We start from the raw sequence: 19,401 nt of genomic DNA, 5'->3' as shown, positions 1-19,401 counted from the left end.
AACTGTAGTGGAGAGGTGAAATAATGTCAGCAGATCGTAGAGCTAACGCCTAAACTTAGATCTGTCTGATTCCAGAGCAACTTTGGCCGTGAAGGAGCCCATTGCTTCTCATTTGTCATTTGTTCATGCCTGGCAGTGGTGTAAAGTAATGTATCCTAGGGCTGTCAGTAAGTCGGCTGGCTGGTTGGGAACAAAAGCCAGGAATCCTACCATTAGGTTGTTCTCGCCTCTGTCACTAGGGTGTCCTCAGTCTAACTGCAACAGAGAGGGTGAAGGTGGGGAAAGGGGGGTAAGGAAATAAGGTTGGTGCCTGATTCTAGATCTAGAAATTTAAAGAGGAAAGAGATGTGGCATAGGGAGAAAAAACATGGTCTCTGGAGTCCAACAGACCCGAGTTTAAATTGTCTCCAAACTTACAAGAGGCATAGCTTTGACAAGTTTGTTCCCTTTAAGCAGTCTTTTTTTCTTTTCTTTTCTTTTTTTTTTTTCTTTTGGGCAGTCTGGGCATAACACCCAGCCCTCAGAGTTGTCATCAGCATTAAACAAATGTGGGGATAAAACAGCAAGTCCAGTGGTGGAAGGTGCTTGAAAGAAGTAGCAGAGAAAGTGTTTTGATTGAGCTGAGTGGGCAGGGCCTCGTCCCTGGGAGGAGGGAGAACCTGGCATTTCCTGTCTGTGCCCCGACGCTCTCTCTCGCCATCTCTCTCTGTGCCCGTAGCTGCAGATGCCTGTGAGCTGAGTGCCCAGCCCAATGGGGGCTGTGAGTACCTGTGCCTTCCTGCTCCTCAGATCTCCAGCCACTCCCCCAAGTACACGTGTGCCTGTCCTGACACAATGTGGCTGGGCCCTGACATGAGGAGGTGCTACCGAGGTGAGCAGAGCTACCGGGAGGGCTGGTCCCTGGGAATGTCAGACCCATCTGCTGAAATCTGCCTTGATTTCTGGGAAACTGTGTTCCTGGATTCCTCCATCTTCTCTGGCTGCTTTTTGCCTTTGTAGGCTCTTCTTTACCTACACTGAATGCTGGTGTCCTGTAGGGTCCCTCCAAGGCTGTCTCTTCTCACTTCCAAGAAAGATGCATATATACACACAGCATTTTAAATTCAGCTTCAGGGGGATCCAGAGCCCCTTGAAGACCTCAAATTAAGAAGCCTTTATCCCCATGGCTTCAGTTACTATTTGTATGCAGGTGACTTCAATCCTGCCTGTTTCTCACCCAGAACTTCACACACTACCAAAAGTCCTTTTGTGATATGAGTGGGACTAACAGTGAATACTTCAACCATGTAACTCACATTCATTCCCCAGTCTCAATGAAGACACACGGCCTTTTGTTTGAGCATAGGTCTGCTCTATCATTTATGATTTCCAGGTTCAACTGTTTATAGTAGAGTGAGAATTTGAACCTAGTAATATAACAGTATACATGTATTAAAAAAAAAATCCTTCTCAATGTACATGATTTCCACTCCTCCCATTCTTTTATAGCGATCTTTCCCACACCTAATCTGGCAGCACTGTCTTAATAACTCATCTTTGTAAAATCAAGGTACAGTATAAACAGATAAGATGCTTGTCATTCAGCTAAAGAAAAGATCGTAGCCCATTCAGGAGGACTAGCCCATTCAGGAGGACTAGCCCATTCAGAGAGGGCATTTGAGTTGAGCCATGAGGATGAGTTTATACTTCACCGAGTATCCTTATAGAGCAATAATTTAGGCACTGAAACAGCAAAGTGCTCTGTCCAAGTGATCTTCATGGTATTTCCCCTTCAGCACCTCAGTCTACCTCAACTACGACATTAGCCTCTACCACAGCGAGGACGCTGGCCGACACCACCAGAGCCCCTGGGACCACCATCCACAGCCCCGCCTACCAGAACCACAGCGCAGAGACACCGAGCCTGGCCACCGTGATCCCAAGCTCAGTTAGTGTCCCCAGGGCTCCCAGCATCAGCCCGTCTACCCCAAGCCCTGCAACCAGCAACCACTCCCAACACTGTAAGGAAAAGAGTTCTGTCTTCTTGCATGACGTGGGGTGGGGGCAGGGGAGGGGGTCCTAGGGAAGCCAGGGTGGGAGGATCTGTGGGAAGAAGAGATCATACCAGACTTTAGTGTTGGGTTATCAGCAGGGAGGAAGCAGGGGGACGTAGAGCACCAGCCTGCAATTTGGAGTCACAGGTGCTCCTGCCTCATAGAGGGTCTTGAGGGAAGCTACTACTTATCTCTGAGCCTGTTTTGTCACCTACAAACTGGGAAAATAATAACCCTTCCCTACCTGCTTTGCAAGGTTACGATGAGAGACAGAGGAGGCCATGTGAACAGAAGTGCTTGTGCACACAGCCTCTGCTGACTCTGGTGGTGTGTCTACATTACACGCTATTGACGAGTACGAGGGCGCGACCCTCAGATTCAGAAACTTAAACTTCAAAAGCCCTGGTCTCAGTTCTTTGAGAACTGAGGTTCTGAAAGGTTCCCCAGGTAGGTAGGTTCCCCAGGTAGTCATATCCATAACTATGGTCTGCTCATGCCTCTCTGCAAACCCTGGGATAAGTTCACCACTTATTAAATCATTAGGAGCCGTAATTGTCACTGCTAGAAATGCTCTGTCTTATTAACCAGTGAATACCTTTTAAATTGAGTTACCTGCTAGGGGAAGTTCGTTTAAGAGGATAAACTATCTTTTAAATTTTTTTCCCACATGTGCATGGCCCAGAAACTATGCAGCTTGGCAGCACCTTTCTAATCGGGCCCATCTTGGTCCAGAGTGGGATTTTCAGAGTTGAGCGCTTGCTTACCCTGGAGTTCAGAGAGGCAGATGGAAGCAGTGTAAAGTCCAGTTCCTCTTATCTGGGCAGAGCTCTGACCAAGGGGTCTCCCCACTGGCTTCATCACACTCTAGGCTTTAATATCACTGTCCTGTGTTTTCTCTTGACCCAGGGGGAGAAGAGAGCGGCATTTCCGCAGAAAACTTTGTAAACAGTGCAGCTCTTTCTCCCCTTAATAATTGGGCTCCCTTAGAGTAACTTGGAGAACTAGACATGCTGAGAGGATGGCATCTGGCCGTTGCCAGGGGACAGTCGTCTCCTGTCTAGGAGTAAACGGAGGTGATGGCTCGTCTCACACCTCAGAGGGCTATCACGAGCATCCAAGGGAAAACTGCTTTTTAAGCTAAAAAATTCTATACAGACATTATAATGAAGATGAGTGTAAGATGGAAAAGATGGCACAACTTATTTTTAAAACTACGTAGTACCATTTCCAAGCACTTTTCAGTTTAGAATCTGCTTTTATCTGCCCTATTTAGGCCTCACAAGAACTCCTACCCCACTCTCTGGCCTCTTTGAACTTGGTAAGGCGGTGTCAGGCACTGTGCTAAGTAAGCATTTTACATGAATTATCTTATTTAATCTTCACAATATCTCTAGGAAGTAGGTATATAATTATCCTCCTTTTAAAGGTAAAGAAATATGATATTTATGACATACAACAACTTGCCCAAGGTCACAGAAGGAGTGAATAGAGCCAGGATTTGAACCCTAGAAGTCTAACCGAGAAGCCTGTACTCTGGATTCCACTAAGCTATATTGTGTCTCATTTTGACTACTTTTTGAAAGTAAACTGATAATGCAAACAGTACTGCAGAGAGTATTTCTATTTTGGGTGGAAATAAGGAGAGATAAAGCAACAGATATTGGCTGAAAGAGGCAGTTGCCCCAAGCATCAGCAACATAAAGACCTAAGGGTTCAGCCCCGAGCTTCCTGCCACCCAAACACTGTGGAAAGGGGTAAGGGATTCAGGTCACAAGTCCCGGCTTTGAGCCCCAGCTTTGCCACTTTGAGAGTCCCCCAAACTCCAATAAGACCCAATTTCCTCATCTGTGAAATGGAGATGACCTCTGTCCTGATTAGATCTGGAAAGACTAAATTATTAAGCATTGAGCAGGACCATCATTTTGGAACGGGATCAAGAAGCAGTTGGGTAGTTTTTACTGCATGAGGTCAGCAAGGAAAGACTTGGGCTCGCAGTGATAGAGCATCATCCTGCAAATGTCTGTGTTTTGCAGATGGGAATGAAGGTGGAAAGATGGGCTCCACAGTCACAGCTGCTGTCATTGGGATCATTGTGCCCATGGGTGAGTGTGGCCCCAAATCCATGGGGAGAAAAGAGAAACCCTGCCCAGAGTTTGGGGGAAAACCGTTAGAAGAACGGAGCACTTGGCACACTGACCTCTCGCTGAATTTTCTGCCCTGGAAGCCTTTCTGCTCACCTCCCAGTCCTGGTGCAGTCTGGTTCCTTAGCTTGGCACCCAAGGCCCTTTAGGACCTCGCCCCAAACAACTGTCCAGATATTTCCCCCATTACCCCTCACTGACACTCTACATGCCAGCCATGTGAAGCCAAATGGTAGGCTCCATGAGGACAGGCCTGGTGTCTCTCTTGCTCCCACTCTCCCCAGCTCCTAGCCGTAGCTGGCACATGGGAGGAAATAACAAATTTGTTGAATTAATGAGTAGGACAAAAGTAATAGATTGAAAACTATTAGTAGAGCTACTTGCCATTCCTTTAGTAGATCATGCTATCTTGCTTTCTTTCTGTTTGGTTTTCAACAAACATTATCAAACAGCTGTGTTCATGGGATTTTTCCAGGCAAGAATACTGGCATAGTTTGCCATTTCCTTCTCTAGGGGATCTTCTCAACCCAGCGATTGAACCCCTGTCTCCTGTACTGGCAGGTGGATTCTTTACCACTGAGCCCCATGGAAAGGCCTATCAAGCAGCTAGGGCTTCCCTGGTAGCTCAGCTGGTAAAGAATCCAGCTGCAATGCAGGAGACCCCAGTTTGATTCCTGGGTTGGGAAGATCCCCTGGAGAAGGGAACAGCTGTCCACTGCAGTATTCTGGCCTGGAGAATTCCAAGGACTGTATAGTCCATGGGGTCACAAAGAGTTGGACATGACTGAGCGACTTTCCCTTTCACATCAAGCAGCTATGATGTACCAGATTCTGTGATAAGGGGAGGGAAGGTGGTTAAAAATAAGTACAACATGGTTCTTGTCCTCCAAAAGTTTATAGACTTGTTGGAGAGACACATAACACAGATAATTTGATTCTGAAATGCTAAGTCCTACAATGAAGCCATAGGCAGTTCAGTAGATATGTTGAGGAGGTGCTTATCCTGAAACTGGGAGAGAAGGAACATGGGTAGGGGAGAGTTCTTAGTGGAAATGATATTTGAGCCAAATCAGCCAAATGAAGGGCCAAGCACAACCCAAGCAAGTGAAGACAGCGCAAGCAAAGCCATGGGACATGGCATGGGAGGGCGGGAGGGGGGTGGATGTGGAGCATGGCCAGGAGGCAGCATTTGTGTAAACCTCGCAGAGAGCCCTGTGGGATGATTCATTCTCTCTTACCCTGATGTTCACTTAGTATGCTGCACATCCTGTCTCTCATGCCAGTCTTTTCTCTTGGTCGGATCTTTGCACTGTGATTGTCCATTTGTAGGTTTATCTCCCCTACTTGCCTATGAGTATCTCAAGGATAAGGACTTTGCCCTTTAATCCTGGCAATCCCCAATATTGTGGTGAGTTAGCGAGTGAATGTTTTAAAAACTTCAACAACACTCAAGGGACTGTGCGAGGTACCAAGGATTCAGAGAAGGAAAAGATTAACGACTTTTAAGAGCCTTTAGTCTTTAATCAGACTTAATGATTAAAAAGGTGATACAGGAGAGGAGTTACTGCATATTATAAGGCGCTGTGATAGAGGCATGACGCTCTGTGGAGGAGAGGGAGTAGGGAGTAGGCACTTCTAGAGAAGGTGGCATGTGAATTGGTCTTGAAAGGTTCATCAGTAAAGGTGATGGTGAGACCCCGGGTCATGTTGAGTGGAGTGAGTGGGAAATATTCAGCATTATGTAGTGAAAAAGAAATCAACCCCTTTCCTGCCATCCTCTGGTCTATAGAAGGACATGCATGTGCTGTTTCCCAGAGGTAACCTTCCCTAATACAATCATTATTTTCAATTTCTGCTAATCTGAGGGGTGAAAGAGGAATATTCTTTCCCTGATACTTCCCTGTGAGGTAGAGCATATTTTCATAAACGTATTGGCCATTTACATTTCATCCTTTCAGTTCAGTTCAGTTAAGTTCAGTCACTCAGTCGTGTCCGACTCTTTGCAACCCCATGAATTGCAGCACGCCAGGCCTCCCTGTCCATCACGAACTCCCGGAGTTCACCCAAATTCACGTCCATCAAGTCTGTGATGCCATCCAGCCATCTCATCCTCTGTCGACCCCTTCTCCTCCTGCCCCCAATCCCTCCCAGCATCAGAGTTTTTTCCAGTGAGTCAACTCTTCGCATGAGGTGGCCAAAGTACTGGAGTTTCAGCTTTAGCATCATTCCTTACAAAGAAATCCCAGGACTGATCTCCTTCAGAATGGACTGGTTGGATCTCCTTGCATTCCAAGGGACTCTCAAGAGTCTTCTCCAACACCACAGTTCAAACGCATCAATTCTTTGGCGCTCAGCTTTCTTCACAGTCCAACTCTCACATCCATACATGACTACTGGAAAAACCATAGCCTTGACTAGACAGATCTTTGTTGGCAAAGTAATGTCTCTGCTTTTGAATATGCTATCTAGGTTGGTCATAATTTTCCTTCAAAGGAGTAAGCGTCTTTTAATTTCATGGCTGCAATCACCATCTGCAGTGATTTTGGAGCCCCAAAAAATAAAGTCTGATACTGTTTCCACTGTATCCCCATTTATTTCCCATGAAGTGATGGGACCAGATGCCATGATCTTAGTTTTCTGAATATTGAGCTTTAAGCCAACTTTTTCACTCTCCTCTTTCACTTTCATCAAGAGGCTTTTTAGTTCCTCTTCACTGTCTGCCGTAAGGGTGGTGTCATTTGCATATCTGAGGTTACTGATATTTCTCCTGGCAATCTTGATTGCGGCTTGTGCTTCTTCCAGCCCAGCATTTCTCATGATGTACTCTGCATAGAAGTTAAATAAGCAGGGTAACAATATACAGCCTTGACGTACTCCTTTTCCTATTTGGAACCAGTCTGTTGTTCCATGTCCAATTCTGCATATAGATTTCTCAAGAGGCAGGTCAGGTGGTCTGGTATTCCCATCTCTTTCAGAATTTTCCACAGTTTATTGTGATCCACACAAAGGCTTTGGCATAGTCAATAAAGCAGAAATAGATGTTTTTCTGGAACTCTTTTGCTTTTACCATGATCCAGCAGATGTTGGCAATTTGATCTCTGGTTCCTCTGCCTTTTCTAAAACCAGCTTGAATATCTGGAAATTCATGGTTCACGTGTTGCTGAAGCCTGGCTTGGAGAATTTTGAGCATTACTTTACTAGCGTGTGAGATGAGTACGATTGTGCGGTAGTTTGAGCATTCTTTGACATTGCCTTTCTTTGGGATTGGAATGAAAACTGACCTTTTCCAGTCCTGTGGCCACTGCTGAGTTTTCCAAATTTGCTGGCATAGTGAGTGCAGCACTTTCACAGCATCATCTTTCAGGATTTGAAATAGCTCAACTGGAATTCCATCACCTCCACTAGCTTTGTTCATAGTGATGCTTTCTAAGGCCCACTTGACTTCACGTTCCCGGATGTCTGGCTCTAGGTGTGTGATCACACCATCGTGATTATCTTGGTCGTGAAGATCTTTTTTGTACAGTTCTTCTATGTAACCTTGCCACCTCTTCTTAATATCTTCTGCTTCTGTTAGGTCCATACCATTTCTGTCCTTTATCGAGCCCATCTTTGCATAAAATGTTCCCTTGGTATCTCTAATTTTCTTGAAGAGATCTCTAGTCTTTCCTATTCTGTTGTTTTCCTCTATTTCTTTGCATTGATCGCTGAGGAAGGCTTTCTTATCTCTCCTTGCTATTCTTTGGAACTCTGCATTCAGATGCTTATATCTTTCCTTTTTTCCTTTGCTTTTGCCTCTCTTCTTTTCACAGCTATGAATTGGCTATTCATGGTCTTATTTTTCTATTGATTCTGTCTTGTTCTTACTTATAGAAATATTGATATATAATAAATGTTAAACCTTTGTAATATATGTTATAAATCATTTCTCCCATACCATGACTTGATTTTTAAAATATGTCGATGGCCTCTTTTGCCATGCATAAATTAAAATTTTTAAGTATCATATCATACCACTAGTCTCATGGGTTTTGTGTCCTGCTTAGGAAGGTCTGCCTCATCCTAAATTATTAAAATACCCCCTATGTATTTTTCTACTATCAATAGTTTAAGCATTTTTAGTGTTTGATTATTAATTTATTCAGAATTTAGAGTGCAGCATGAGGTACAGACTTGACTGTTTTTTTCTCATGCCTGTCTGGTTTTCTCAAGACCATCATTGAATAGTCCATCCTTCCCTTATGACTTGAATTGTCATCTTTATTATGAACTGTATGCGTGTACATACCTTCATCTGCTTCTAGGCTACTTATTCTCCTCCACCAATTTCTATATACCGTTCCTAGCTACTAGAAGCACATTTGTGATATGTTTTAATATCTAATAGGGCATTATGATTCTCACAACATTTTCTTAGCTATTTTTATTCCGTTTTTCTTCTAGGTAAACTTTAGAATCATCTTGTTAATTCTATAAAAAATATGATGAACTCTTACACTTTGGGTATGTAGATTGACATGGGGAGAATTTACATTTTTTCAGCATTGAACCTTCCCATCGAGGAGCATGACACATCTCCCTATTTATTTGAACCTTCTTTTATGGGCTTCAGTAGAACTGTATCGATCACATAGGGCTTACACCTTCCTATTGGGTTATCCCAAGTATTTTATAGTTTTTTGTTGGGCTGTTATGAATGTGTTCTTATTATATCCATTTTCTAATTGATTATTGCTGATTAATAAGAAAGCTATTGATTTTTTATGTTGGTTTTTTTTTGGCCACAGTATGTGTCATTTAGAACTTCTCCAGCTTGGGATTGAACCCATGGCCCCTGCAGTGGAAGCAAAGAATCCTAACCACTGAACCAGCAGGGAAGCCCCAGTTTTTTATGTTGATTCTTGAGGAGCTAAAATTATTTCTATTAGTTTTTCATCTGCTTTTCTAAGATTTTCCAGACCCTCAGTATCTGTTTATGATAGTTTGCTTTCTCTGTTTCCCGTGTGTGCCTTTCAATTCTTTCTCTGGTCTTACTGGGATAACAAATACTAGCAGCGATAGCAGGCATCCTTGCCCTGTTCCTTTATGGGTATCATTATTATTGATTATAATAATCTTACCAAAGTGGAAATCCCTCTCTAGCACCCTGGATGGCTGTCATCCAGCCTCACTTGAGTGCTCACTCAGGGTAAGCGCTTACTATATCTTATGAATCTGCTTGCCTCATTTTTGCCCAGCTCTGTTTGAGAATTTCCTCCTTCACTCGTTAGTATACCATTTATTTTACCTTAGAGCCTGTGTTTCCCTGCTGTGTCCCCTTCTAGAGATGCTCCTCTTCTTGCAGAGGCCCAGCTTTGGGAAAAAGCACCCCACCCCTCCCTACCCTCCCCCCTCCAATTTTGGGAAAGAATGGTTTTCTTAGAGAAATCTAGGGAAGCAGCAAGAATGGGGTGAAGAAACTCAGTTACTCAGCATGTGACTGAGCGCCTACTCAGTGCTGGGCACTGGGCATAGAGAGAGAAAGAAGACATAGTCGCTGCCCTCAAGGAGCTCGGTCTAGCTGAGGATGCACGGAAAGTACAACACTGTGGTCTAGAAACACACGTGAGGGAGAAACTGACTGCACCATGGGAGGCTGAGAGCATTTGAGCTGGTCTTGAATGGTGAGCAGTTACTGAAGGAAGAGCTAAGAGAAGGGCTTCCCAAAAGCAGAAAAAGAATATGCAGAAACAGAGCCTGAGGAACAAGGGGCAGTCAGGTAGGAGTGGTGACATGAAACGCACTGACGTCCGGGCAGCGGGCTGGAGCCTGCCAGACATACCCAGTGGGATGTGTCTCCTCCTCCAGTGGTCATAGCCCTGCTGTGCATGAGTGGCTACCTGATCTGGAGAAACTGGAAGCGGAAGAATACCAAAAGCATGAATTTCGACAATCCAGTGTACAGGAAAACAACCGAAGAAGAGGAGGAGGATGAACTGCACATAGGGAGGACTGCTCAGATTGGCCATGTCTACCCAGCAGTAAGTATTCCTTGCAGGAAGGATTCCTTCCTTCCTTTCCTCCCTTCCCCACTCCCTCCCTCCCTCCCTCCCTCCTTTAGACATTTATCAAGAACCAACCATGTGCCAGGCATTGTTCTAGGCCCTGGGGACACAGAAATGCTGGGGCAGGTGGTTGGGGTAGAAGGGTATCAGAACCACCTTGTATCTAGAAGCTCTTCCTGGAGTAAAGAGGCCTGTCTTTGTGCTGAGCAAGTTTTCAGAACCTGTGGCCTAGAAAGGTAACTGTGGTCGTTCAGTTCAAACACATTCATTTCAGTAAGCACTGTACACCAGTTATGTGTCAAGTACCACATTAGATGCCAAGTGTCCAAAAGTTAAGAAGGGATGTACTTGCTTCCGGGGAGCTGGTGGGGGAGTTAGAGAGTCACTTGTTATTGAACAGCTGTGTGCTAAGTGCCATGGTGGCAGCCCAGGGGCCTCCTCTTCCAAGAAGCTTTCCCTGGTTTCGTTTTCTCCCACTGCCTCTCTCCATCGCAACACATGTCACACTGCAGTCTACTTGCCTTTATACTCGTTGGTCTCCCCACTAGACTGTGAGCTCCTTGAGGGCAGGATTGTCTGATTAATATTTCCCTGGTACCTAGCACAGCAGAGCTGGCTCCCAGTAAATATTTGTTGTACTAATGCTATGGAAATATCCACAAAGGAGCTGTTAATGCTGTTTGAGAAATCAGGCAGGAATGTCTCACAGAGGAGATGACAGATGAACTATGTCCTTAAAAGATTAATAGTAGTTTTCCATGTAGAGAAGGGGGAAAATGACATTTCAGAAAGAAGCACATGCAGAGGCCGAGAGGCACAACAGGGCATGGCTTGTTGGGGGAGCGAGGACCACACAGTGGCCGAAGCAGATGTCGTGGTTGTATAGCCGAGTCGGGGCTGAGTGTGACCTCATAGGTCATCCAGTCCATCCCCCTGTCAGGCAATCAGCAGCTTTGATCACCCACTGTGGGCAGAGCCCTGTCTTGGGGAGACCAGAGAACTGGAAGACCCAGCCCCTGCCCTCAAGGAGCTTTTTGTCTTGCCGGGGGAACCAAGGTCACAGCCGCACCAACTCCCGAAGAACCCTCTTTCCGAGCTGCCTGTCGTCAAGTGCAAGGTAGGGCAGTGCCACTCCGAGTCTGAGGGGCTGATGAGCGAGGGCATGAACCAGACAGGTGCAGCCAATCCTTGAAGGCTTTCTGGTTCTGGAAGGCTGCAGACTGTGAGCTGGGTGCTGGGGCAAACAGGAAAGATGGGCAAGTTGCAGACTAAGGGAGTGGCATGCGGAAGAAATGGCTGAGTATGGGGCAGGACGGACAGGATGGCTGCTAAAGCTGTGAAGGGGAGACGTGGGAGATAAGCTTGACAAGTGAGGAGGGTTAGCAGAAGGCCTTGAGGGTCCTTAACCTCGGCCAGTCCAAGCAAACAGTTGCTTAACCAGTGTTTAAAGATCAGAGAGGGCACAGTGGAAGGAATGTTGAGCTTGGAGTAAGGAGATGACTCCCGGTTTCACTGTTCCACAGCCCTGTGACCTCTGTCCTTTCTGTGTGCTCACTTTTATTTGTAAAATGGGAATGATAACCCCCATTCCCTTTACGGCCTAAGTTCAAGTGAGATAGCTCATGTGAGAATGCTTTGTGAATTATAAAGCTTCCTGTACATGTGACGTGTCACTGTTTCCAGAGAAGGAAACAGTCACTCAGGAGGAGCTATTCCTGATGAAACTAAGGCCTGAAGAATAAGCTCCTGCCAGCTGCAGAGCAATAGAGTAGGACAGTGAGGAAATTGACATTTAGTAAGAATCTACTGTTTCAGACACTACCCAGTGTTTTACATAAATTTTCTTGTTTAGTCTTTACAGTAACTTACATACTTGACATTATTAGCCCCATTTTTCAGATGAGGAAACTGAGACTCAGAGAAATTGAATAACTTACCTAGGATCACAACTAGGAAGTGGCAGAACCAGAATTCAAACTCTTGTCTGTATGTACACAAAAGTCTATGCTCTTTCTGCTATATCTCAGAGTATCTAGCCTGGAAGCTGTGGAAATCAGTGTTCTCAAGAACCTGTTCTCTCCCCTGGCCCCTTCTTGGGTAGCTCCACTATCGCTGCTGGGACCTGCCTTTGGCCTGGAGATCTGACTTGAGGAGGAGGGTAACAGACTAGAAGAAGTTTAGTGGAGCAAGGCCATGACATTCATGCAAAATCACAAATAACCCAAAGATGATTTGAAAGGCAGTGGATTTGTATAATGTCCAGAAATGGAAAATGCTAGTCTGGTTCTATCTTATGCTGATTAGGTTGATGTGGAATACTCTGGATCCCATAGGTGTTAGATACTATATTAAACACTCTACATACATGATCTCATTTGATAGGTCCTACTACTATTCCCATTTAAAAGGTGATGAAACCGAGGCTCAGAGAGATAAAGTGGCTAGCCCAAATTCATAAAGCTATGAGAAAGATCTTAAAACAATGGGGCCTATCCAAAGGAGGGTACTGAGGAAATGGAAGAGTGGGGCACAGGATAACATCAGGACCATGTGGGGGGAGCTAGATGTGCCTGGAGAAGAAGACGCTCAGAAGAAAGGGAAGGGAATTCAAACTGAAAAGTTCAAGGGTTGTCTGTGTAGAACTCTCTGAGTCTAAGAGAGAGAATCAGGGAACATCAGAAGAAATAAAGAAACAGATCTCATGTCAGTATAGGAAAGAATGTAAATCTACTGTCTCAGTGGAATAGGCTGGCTCAGGGGTTAGTGGTCTCACCATCTAGGGTCACCCATTTGAGGCAGAGGGAAGTCGAGTATCTAGTGACTAGAAAGTAGGGGTAAGGGAACGAGGGGTTAACATAATTGACCTCCATTGCCTTCCAATTCTATACAGTTAGTTGGAGGGGTACAGCTGAATACCTTCCTGTCTAGAGGAGGCCTGGGATTAAACATTTGCAAAGCTAACCCACTGAAGTTCAGCAAACCTAAAATCCTATCAGGAAGCATGGAGAGAGTTTAGATCTCTGTAGCCCCCTTCTTTACAGAGACAACACACAATGATGAAATAAACTACAGCTCTGGAGTCATACAGATCTGGGTTCAAACTGAGTTCACCCACTTGCTGTGTGACCCAGGACAAATGCTGTTTAAGCTCATTGCGTCTCAGTTTTCTCATCTGTAAAATAAATATGACAAACCTGTCTTCTGAGGTAGTTAGAAGAGTATGTGAGCTACTGCCTATAAAGTAATAGAATTTCTGTTATGTTGTGATCCAATAAATAGCTCCAGTGGATCTGATGATGACTTCTTTGCTCTGTCTCCCCCAGCGAGTGGCATTAAGCCTTGAAGATGATGGACTGCCCTGAGGATGGGACCACTCCCTTCGTGCCTCATGGAATTCAGTCCCATGCACTACACTCTGGATGGTGTATGCCTGGATGGAAGGGTTTCTGTACTTAAGTCTGTGTGTATGTGTGTGTGTATGAGTGTGTGTGTAATTTTTTTAATTTATGTTGCAGAAAGGTAACCACAAAGTTATGATGAACTGCAGACATCCAAAGGATGTGAGAATTTTTATATGTATAATGTTTTATACACTTTTTAACTGGTTGCACTACCCATGAAGAATTCATGGATTAGCTACTGCTGAGTGACTAACATGATGTACATAACCAAATGGGGCTGATGGTACAGTAGCTTACTCATCATTTAAAAATTATATGTACAGAGGGCTTTTGGTTTGGAGGGTCTTTTTTAGGTTTCAGAGTTATGTTTTGTTTTTTGTAAATAGAATGATAATGCTTTGTGGCTATCCATCAACATAAGTAAAAAGAAAAAAAAAAAGAAGACACGTCAACTCCCTCTCCCATTTAGGTTATTTATTAACATATTTCAAAACCAAGATTAGATCTGTAAGTAATTTAGAGACGTGAGAGTATTTATTTTCGGTGTGACTGGCCCACTGTGTGGTCTCTGTGTGCGTTTATGTTTCTGCATGTATGCGAGTGAGAGAGAAAAATCTGTAGGGAAGAGGCACACCTGTGGCTGTTGTTCACTTACGTAAAGATAAGTATATTTTAAAACAATCCACAAGAGAGGGGTATCTGTAGTTTCCAGAGAAGCCTTTGTAAATTTGGCTCAGAAAAGAGATTTCGTGATTTGTGCAAACGTGCAGTGGAGGAGGCAGGTCTTTTCTGCCTCTGGCTGTTCCCGGGACTCCAGTCAGTCAGAAAAGAGCCCCTCGGCTCACGAGGGGCTGCCGTAGCTCTCACCTGGGCTTTCTCTTCTGTGGCTAAAGCCAGTGTTCAGACTTCACACAGTACACAAAGCTCTCGCAAGCTCAGGTGAGAACATTCCTGAACCTCGGCTACTCCTTGTTTTAAAGTCCAGCATTTCAAGTAATTTCATTTTCCTTCAGGACACTTGGATTGAATTCATTGTTTTCTCTGAAGCATACTGAGGGTGCCATCCTTACTTAGAAAGAGCTAAGTGGAGATGTTTTTAGAACCACCCAAGTTTACTTTAGGGACTGGCTCAGGCACTTACCTCTGAGTATCCTATGGGTGAGGATAAGGACGGAGGAATAGGTTTTGTTAATCTCTATTTCACCCTTCCCCTTGCTCTCTGCCACATCCTTAGGGTGGGAAAACAGTTAAAGGTGATACATAGGTTTGTTACCATCATGTGTCGATATAGATGAACTGCTATTTGGCTTAAATCAGAAAAAGTGGCCAAACCTAAAGTCCTATTTGAGGAGGAAATGGCATACACAATATTATAGTACATTGGATATATATGTTCACACAGGAATTTGGTTTACTGCTTTGTAAATAAAAGGAAAACTCTGGGTATAAGTATAGATTTTTTTTTCATTGTGGACACTTACTTTGCTTTTCCTGGGTCTTGGGGGATGCGGGGAGAAGTGCACTTTTCTTTTCGTGGGGTCTACCATTGAAAAGATAATCTTACAGTCCCAGAAGGAATTCAGTCCCCGTCGACTCTTATCCAAGGTGTGGTCTTTTATTAACTCAGATGTTCTGCCACTTCACACCCACTGGACAACCAGGGACAAGATGTAACATGGAAATGTGTGGTATAAGTAGGAGCAGAGGGCATGTATCTAACCTGAACACACCTGGAGCTTGATGCTTTTAAGCAAATTCCTCCCCTCCACGCGAGCTGCCTGCAGCTCAGTGAAGCTTGGATGTCTCACCAGCTTGATACCCTCTGGATTTGGAGTTCTGTCACCCTCTTCCTAGGACCTTTGTCCACATCATTCATGGTCTTGGTCTCCTAACTGTGTCCTGGAACCTGGGCACTAAGTTTTGCATAAACAAGCAGTTTCTTCATGATATACATGTGTGGATAGTCCTGAAACACTCATCAAGAGGGTATACGCAATTGACATAGAATGACCAGCACCAAACAGAATTTTAAGAACAGAGGGGCAACTCCTGTGGAGCTTAATGACTTACTAGTATTCTTTCAGAAATGGAAAGTAAAATTATTTTTGACTGAAGAAAAATGACAAAAGTAAAAACACAGAAATTTACGCAAAACAAGCAACTTTCCCTGTAACCTGCCTCCAAAGAAACAGAATTTCTGGGGAAATGATAATAGTGACTAATGCATAGTTTCTAAACTTTCAGTCAGATCCTGGCCTTTGAAGAACGAATAATGAGTGGGGTCAGGATGGTTCAGCCTGAAATCTCAAAATGACAATGAAACACAACTCTCTGGGAGACATCCATGTTTCCTGTGACATAAGAACCTATGTGCTCAGTCATGTCTGACTCTTTGCAGCCCCGTGGACTATAGCCCGCCAGGCTCCTCTGCCCATGTTTCCTGACTATGCTACAGCTGTGGTTTGGAAGAGGCTGTTATGGGCGCAACCTACAAAACAAACAAACAAACAAACACTGAATTGTGGAATACTCATGTATTGGATGGCAGTAAATAAGATGAAGTCTGAGGAGTCAGGGCCATCGTTCCCTATTCGTGGAGGCATTTTGAGGTGTAGTTGCACTTCTGTTGCCTTTTGCTCCTGGGTCATCATATATCTACAGCCAATAATGGATCACAGAGTCACTGGACAGTAGAGCTGGAAGGGCGTTTAGAGATAAGGCCCAAAGGTTAGACAATTTATCAGATATATCTATATAAAAGAAACTATTCCAAGCCCTTTTCCTCCCTTTCCTTTTCCAGGAGACTACTTTGGGCTGCCAGAACACTGTATCAAACCTGCTACCTATCTTAGGGCCTATCTTTCTGGTGGAATTTTGAAGGCCCTGACAGAAATGGTCTTCCAGAAACAGAGAAAACTAAAATTTTATTTATTTACTCTTGAGAGCATGATTATAAAACAGATTGAGGTAAACTGTAACCTCAGAATGAGATTGGATTTAAATTTATAGCAATAAGGATGAACCATCCCTCCAGCTGTCTGTGTGATTGCAATATGGATATTCATCCACTGAAACTATTTGCTAGGCACCAACAAAGTGCCAGGTACTGCAGATGTCAATCAAATGCTTTCTGTCCTGGTGGAACTCACAGTAGCAATTAGAGGAAGACATATGTGGAAACAAACAAAAAAAAAAGGAGTAGTTTTTTCTTGTTGTTGTTGTTGTTTTTTTTTAGTACTATTAGATTACAAAGGAGAGAGAGGTCATTTCTACCTGAGGAGATAAAGAATGGGGTCAAGAAAGGCATTGTGGGAAAAGTAGACCGAAGCTAAGTCTCAGAAATGAAGAAGTGGTGTCCAGGCTGCTTCAGGCAGAGGACACACTGAGCTGAGACACAGAAGCATGAAACAGCATGAGGATTTTAAGGAACTGGATGTAATTTGTAATGAGCAAAAGGCTCAAGGGAGACGTAGCAAGAAATGAGGCTGGATGGAAAGATAGGTTCAATGTAAGCACTTTATAGAATACTTCTATTTAATTTCTGATTCAATTAATCAAATTTTCTTGGTCATTTATTGTGTGTAAGGCACCAAGTACATCACGGAAAATTGATCAGGATGTGTTGCAAGCACTTTGCAGACATGACAGTCTTTACCCTCAAGCTTTCCTGTGGCCAAAGGGCAATAGTGGCTGCTTTTCATGTATTTGTGTCAGAGTTTCTTGACATGGTCAATGAAGACTGATATGAGGGCAGTGGGATTTTCACAGAAGCATTCCATGTTGTCAAGAGCCCCTGGGACTTTCTCAACTGTGAAAAAGAAAACTGGAAATTTTGAAAGACGTGGTGTCCGCAGAGGGGACCTCCAGTCAGGTACTGGAAGGAATGGGGAAAGAGCACAGGAATGAGAGCCTCTCTACTCCTCTCCCTCAATCCTGCTACACACTCATCATTTCACAAAACAGAACCGAGTTATCAGTTCAGTGCTCCAGAGTCAATCATTTCTTTTCCTGGCAATGCACAAAGAGTATTGGAATTTCCCCACTATTTTTAGGGTATTGAGGATTTTCAGGATGTGGACAACTTTGAGATGGAGGAATTAACAGCTTCATATTTTCAGTTAACATAAGAAATCAGGAAGCTTTGTTCATTCAGGCTATGCACCGTGTGCATAGTTGAGAATCAGCAGAAATCCTCGCATTTGCAAATACTTTGTGCTATGAAAAGTAATTTTTAAAAAGCCACCTGTATATGTGTGTGTATATATATATATTTAAAGACATGAAGGTTTTGATACTTTTTTACAAAAATTACAAGAGAAAATATCTGTACAAACCATGTGTTTTAAATAGCATTTTGTTCTATACAAGCTGTTGTTGATGTGAGGTGAAGTACTGGTTTGCAGACTCCATCCCATTGTACCCAAATAAATTTTCCTTGTTTGTCTCCCCTGAACACCCCTAAATGATCATATTTGATGTAACAGGCATGTTAGAATGGTGGGTCACACTAACCAATTCTGCTTTTTGTCTTGTCCTTCTGAGTTCCCTTAGCTTCTATACTCAGTCCCTTTTGCAACCTGGTTTCTCTTCCAGAGGCAAGGGGTGATGTGCTGCATCTCACTAGTTGTACTGACATCATCTTGGTGAATTAAAAACCAAATGTGGACATTTGTAAACTCGGTGCACTGTTTCTAGAGAGAGATTAAATTCCTTTTATTAAATCTGAAAGTACTGTGATGCTTTAATGAGTGGGGAGTGAGCAATCTTGTGAGATAAAGACTCTCAATATTATCATTCCTATTTTAGAGATGAGAAAAAGAATGAAGACACCGCCCAAAGTCAACAGTTATGTTTCAGTTCAGTTCAGTTCAATCGCTCAGTCGTGTCCGACTCTGTGATCCCATGAATTGCAGCATGACAGGCCTCCCTGTCCATCACCAACTCCTGGAGTTCACCCAAACTCATGTGCATTGAGTCGGTGATGCCATCCAACCATCTCATCCTCTGTCGTCCCCTTCTCCTCCTGCCCTCAATCCCTCTGAGCATCAGGGTCTTTTCCAGTGAGTCAACTCTTCACATGAGGTGGCCAAAGTACTGGAGTTTCAGCTTTAGCATCAGTCCTTCCAATGAACACCCAGGACTGATCTCCTTAAGGATGGACTGGTTGGATCTCCTTGCAGTCCAAGGGACTCTCAAGAGTCTTCTCCAACACCACAGTTCAAAAGCATCAATTCTTCGGCGTTCAGCTTTCTTAACAGTCCAACTCTCACATCCATACATGACCACAGGAAAAACTATAGCCTAGACGAGATGGACCTTTGTTGGCAAAGTTATGTTTAGTGCCCCCAAAATACATATAGCACACGTGGTGTTCTCTCCCTCAATTTTCCTTCTCTCTCTCTTCATCTGGCTTAACTCCTATTTGTCCTGAGTACTATGCTTAGGGAGCCTTCTCTGTTCTCTCAGACTCAGACCTAACTCGTAAGGTTAAGTAACTCTGTGCTTCCACAACAAATTTTGCCTACTTGTATTCCAATGCTCTGCCTCTCACTCCCATGCCAATGAGATTGTTTTTACCAAGGTAACCCAGGATCTCCTTAATTATAAACCTTGGAAATACTTTCAATCCTTTTCTTCCTTGACCTAGAAGCAGCATATAACACTGTTGGCTCTCCTGTCTTAAAATACTCTTATTTTGGTTTCCATGATACCATACTCCTGATTTTTCCCCTACCTTTCTGGCTTCATCTTAATCTCCATTGTGAGTTTCCTTCTTCTAATCTTT

General features: G+C 43.9%; 1 protein-coding gene across 22 annotated transcripts in view; it reads left to right on the top strand.

Annotated features, from left to right (window-relative positions):
* Positions 1 to 18,344, top strand: part of LRP8 (LDL receptor related protein 8) — an 81,550-nt gene extending 63,206 nt beyond the window's left edge. For 8 of the 22 annotated variants that reach the window (XM_060409450.1, XM_060409436.1, XM_060409428.1 and 5 more), the window contains 5 exons: positions 719 to 871; positions 1,776 to 2,000; positions 3,307 to 3,351; positions 4,067 to 4,135; positions 10,019 to 18,344. In XM_060409450.1, the coding sequence (XP_060265433.1) occupies positions 719 to 871; positions 1,776 to 2,000; positions 3,307 to 3,351; positions 4,067 to 4,135; positions 10,019 to 10,455 (929 nt within the window). In that variant the 3' untranslated portion in view covers positions 10,456 to 18,344. The remainder of the gene's footprint in view (positions 1 to 718; positions 872 to 1,775; positions 2,001 to 3,306; positions 3,352 to 4,066; positions 4,136 to 10,018) is intronic. The other 14 variants (XM_027970419.3, XM_027970406.3, XM_015091990.4 and 11 more) reach the window with 7 other exon arrangements.
* The last annotated feature ends 1,057 nt before the right edge of the window (positions 18,345 to 19,401 follow it).

Source organism: Ovis aries, chromosome 1, assembly GCF_016772045.2.
Source record: "Ovis aries strain OAR_USU_Benz2616 breed Rambouillet chromosome 1, ARS-UI_Ramb_v3.0, whole genome shotgun sequence".
Taxonomy (NCBI): Eukaryota; Metazoa; Chordata; class Mammalia; order Artiodactyla; family Bovidae; genus Ovis; species Ovis aries.
This window is presented reverse-complemented; position numbering and strand designations above follow the sequence as displayed.